Genomic DNA, 2,680 nt, shown 5'->3' with positions numbered 1-2,680 from the left:
TTTCCCCTTAATATGTTATTTAGATACTTCTTTTGCTGTACAATTGCATAAAACTGCTTAGAAATCTTACTATCAAAGGGAAATTAGCATATATTTAGAGAAATTCTCTTGATTAGAAGCAACGTTTTGGATTTTTTGGAGCAACTTTCGAGCAACTTTTATTATCAGGAGCAACTTTTTTGGATTTTTGGAGCAACTTTTGAGCAACTTTTTGAGAAATTACGGGCAACTTTCTAGGGAATCTCGAGCAACTTGTGGAAAGCCCTAGTCTAATATGGCAATTATTAATAAAATAAACCGTTATTTTAAGATTTTCTGCGACGCAAATGTAATTTTTGGCTAGGAATGAACGTTTATTCGTTTGTCTCACGATAGAATCGCTTTGAAATGTTGATCGCGACGTTTCGACTTTAATACTGCTAGTCTTCATCAGGCTATGGGGTCGATTGTTTACGCGTCGCTATTTATGCACGTTGGTTCGCTGCTATTGGTGCATTTCGATCCTTTTGGCTGATTAAAAATCTGTTAAAATCTGCGACAAAGCCCCTTTTAATTAATGACTGCTCTGATCCACTGTAGGAAGAAGAAGACAATCTTCAGATGTTAGTGGTGGCTGTTCAGGAACAGCTAAGGAAAGCTAACTTTGAAGACTTCTCGAACATGATGGACTCTTGCAGACACGAGGATGTGCTTGGGTAAGAATACAACTTCAGCGAAAAATGCGTTAAGGCGGGGGTTCATGTGAAAGCCGTTTTTCCACCATTTAATGTGGGTTAAAAGCAAATACCTCGTTAGCGTTTCAAGCAGTCCAAAAACTCTCTGCTCATTTCACAAATCTATGTTTTGCGGTGTTTTGTGAATTTTGGGGATTTTTGGGAGGAGATTTTCACAAATGAGTTGTAAAATTTGGTGAAATAAGAAATTATAAAAATTTAGTGTGATTTTAAAATTACATGTAAAATTTGAAGTTAAAAATTAGTAGATAGACACCAAAACAGTCCCCTGACAACCTGGAGTGCTCTTGCGTGGCGTCAACTGTCTGGTGGTGTTTCAAAAAGAATTTTCTTTCTTCTTTCCTTCCTTCAAACCTCGTAAATCTCAAATTCACATTTGCCCCCGCCTTAACAGGCCATTCCACGTTTTTTGGTGATTTTTGCGTCTGGTAATGCGACTCGGAAGTCGTGGTAATTTCCCTGTACCACAAATTACGTTCTCTTATATAAAGCCCATTCTTTTTTTAGCGATGTCTCTGATCGAAAAGTCTGTGGGCTCATTCCCTTCTCAGATTGTGGTTGTTTATAGGTATCTTGAGTTCTGACTTTTATAAAAGGAAACTGAGCGGCTTAGTCATAAACTTCTTAAGGATAAGATTTCACGGGATAAAAAAGCAAGTCTAAATACGTGTATTGTCGTTTTTACTTTCTAGCACTGGATTCCTTCCGCTACAAGAACTTCACAACACTTGCAAACGATTTAACGTGCCAGCTAAGCAGGACTTACTCGTGGCTATCGTAGAAAAAGTCGAACGAAACCACAGAGACGAAGCAAACTACGAGCAATTCCTGAAACTTCTTAATTGGAGGGACTCCCCAGGTAAGCTGTTTACATAAACTTAGCGGGGAAGGGGTAGGTAGCTAACGGATTTACTTAGGGAGGGGACGGTCGGGAACTGTTGCTGTCTATAAAGGAATCGAAAGTGGGTAATCAGGTAGTGTGTGGCAGTGGTCCTGTTTTCCCTCAAATTGTTTATTATTGATAATTAACTTTTTCTTTTTCTCTCCACAGTTACTACCCAGAAATTCGTGCCAGCTGCAGCTCCAGACCCGAAATCTACGGTAATTTGTAATTTTGTTCTTAATAGTAACAAGCAAAGACGGTAACGTTAATAGAAGGGGGGGGGGGGGATTTAATAAGACAAATCGTAACAATTTGTACGTCTCCTCAGATACTTGCAACAATGCTATCTTTCCTTTGTTTGACTTTATATGATATTTGTTTTCTTCGTGTGTTTTGCTGGTCAGGCTTGTGAGTCAAGAGATACGTTAGTCCATTGAAAATGCTAACTTATTCCAGATCTTCTTAAGAAATTGTTTTGTAATCTCTTTTTTTCCTTTTTGTTCCAGCAGCGAACTGGCCCGCAGGAGTTTGTTCGGTTGGTAAGCTACAAGGACCTCTTACAAAGTCTTCTTGAAGTGGAGTAGAATTGGATCACAAACAATATTTAACTGAGTTTTTATAGCAACGGTGCGACCTCATTATCAAGTCAAAAGAATGCGACAAGCCTTATAAAGAAGACACTTTCCTTTTAGTTTACAAAACTACAACCATACTGTCTATTACAGATGGGTAGAGAAAGAGGTGCACGGCAAGATTCATGGATTTTTATTGTAAATAAGCCTGTTATATTGTTAAAATGGAGTTTTTTCCTTTGTAAGTAATAGAACCAAATAAAAAAACATTTACCACTGCCGTTTAGATGTGTTTATTGAGTTTGAATATTTACAAAAGTATTGAAAATCCATTGAAATAAAATTAATTCCAGTCCCGATACAACGAACATGCTTGTACAAAATTTGGATCGTTACACACGTGATAAACGGTAAGGCAATGCCTTGGAGGAGAACTGCCTGGTTGCACAGAATCGCTTTCTTCAAAATCGTTAGAACGAGGTAGCATTTTT

At 37.9% G+C, this 2,680-nt stretch overlaps 1 protein-coding gene across 1 annotated transcript; it reads left to right on the top strand.

Moving 5' to 3' along the window:
* Nucleotides 1-579: 579 nt before the first annotated feature.
* On the top strand, nt 580-2,470 carry LOC144639826 (EF-hand domain-containing family member C2-like; the record flags this gene model as incomplete). The annotated part of the gene is made up of 4 exons (XM_078499109.1): nt 580-695; nt 1,427-1,593; nt 1,786-1,835; nt 2,124-2,470. Coding segments are annotated over 4 exons (411 nt in total), but the record flags the coding sequence as incomplete, so codon positions are not given.
* Nucleotides 2,471-2,680: the final 210 nt, after the last annotated feature.

This window comes from Oculina patagonica, unplaced genomic scaffold (genome assembly GCF_052425735.1).
Source record: "Oculina patagonica isolate OP01 unplaced genomic scaffold, crgOcupat unplaced1360, whole genome shotgun sequence".
Classification (NCBI taxonomy): Eukaryota; Metazoa; Cnidaria; class Anthozoa; order Scleractinia; family Oculinidae; genus Oculina; species Oculina patagonica.
The sequence above is the reverse complement of the archived record's forward strand: the minus strand, read 5'-3'. Positions and strand labels throughout refer to the sequence as shown.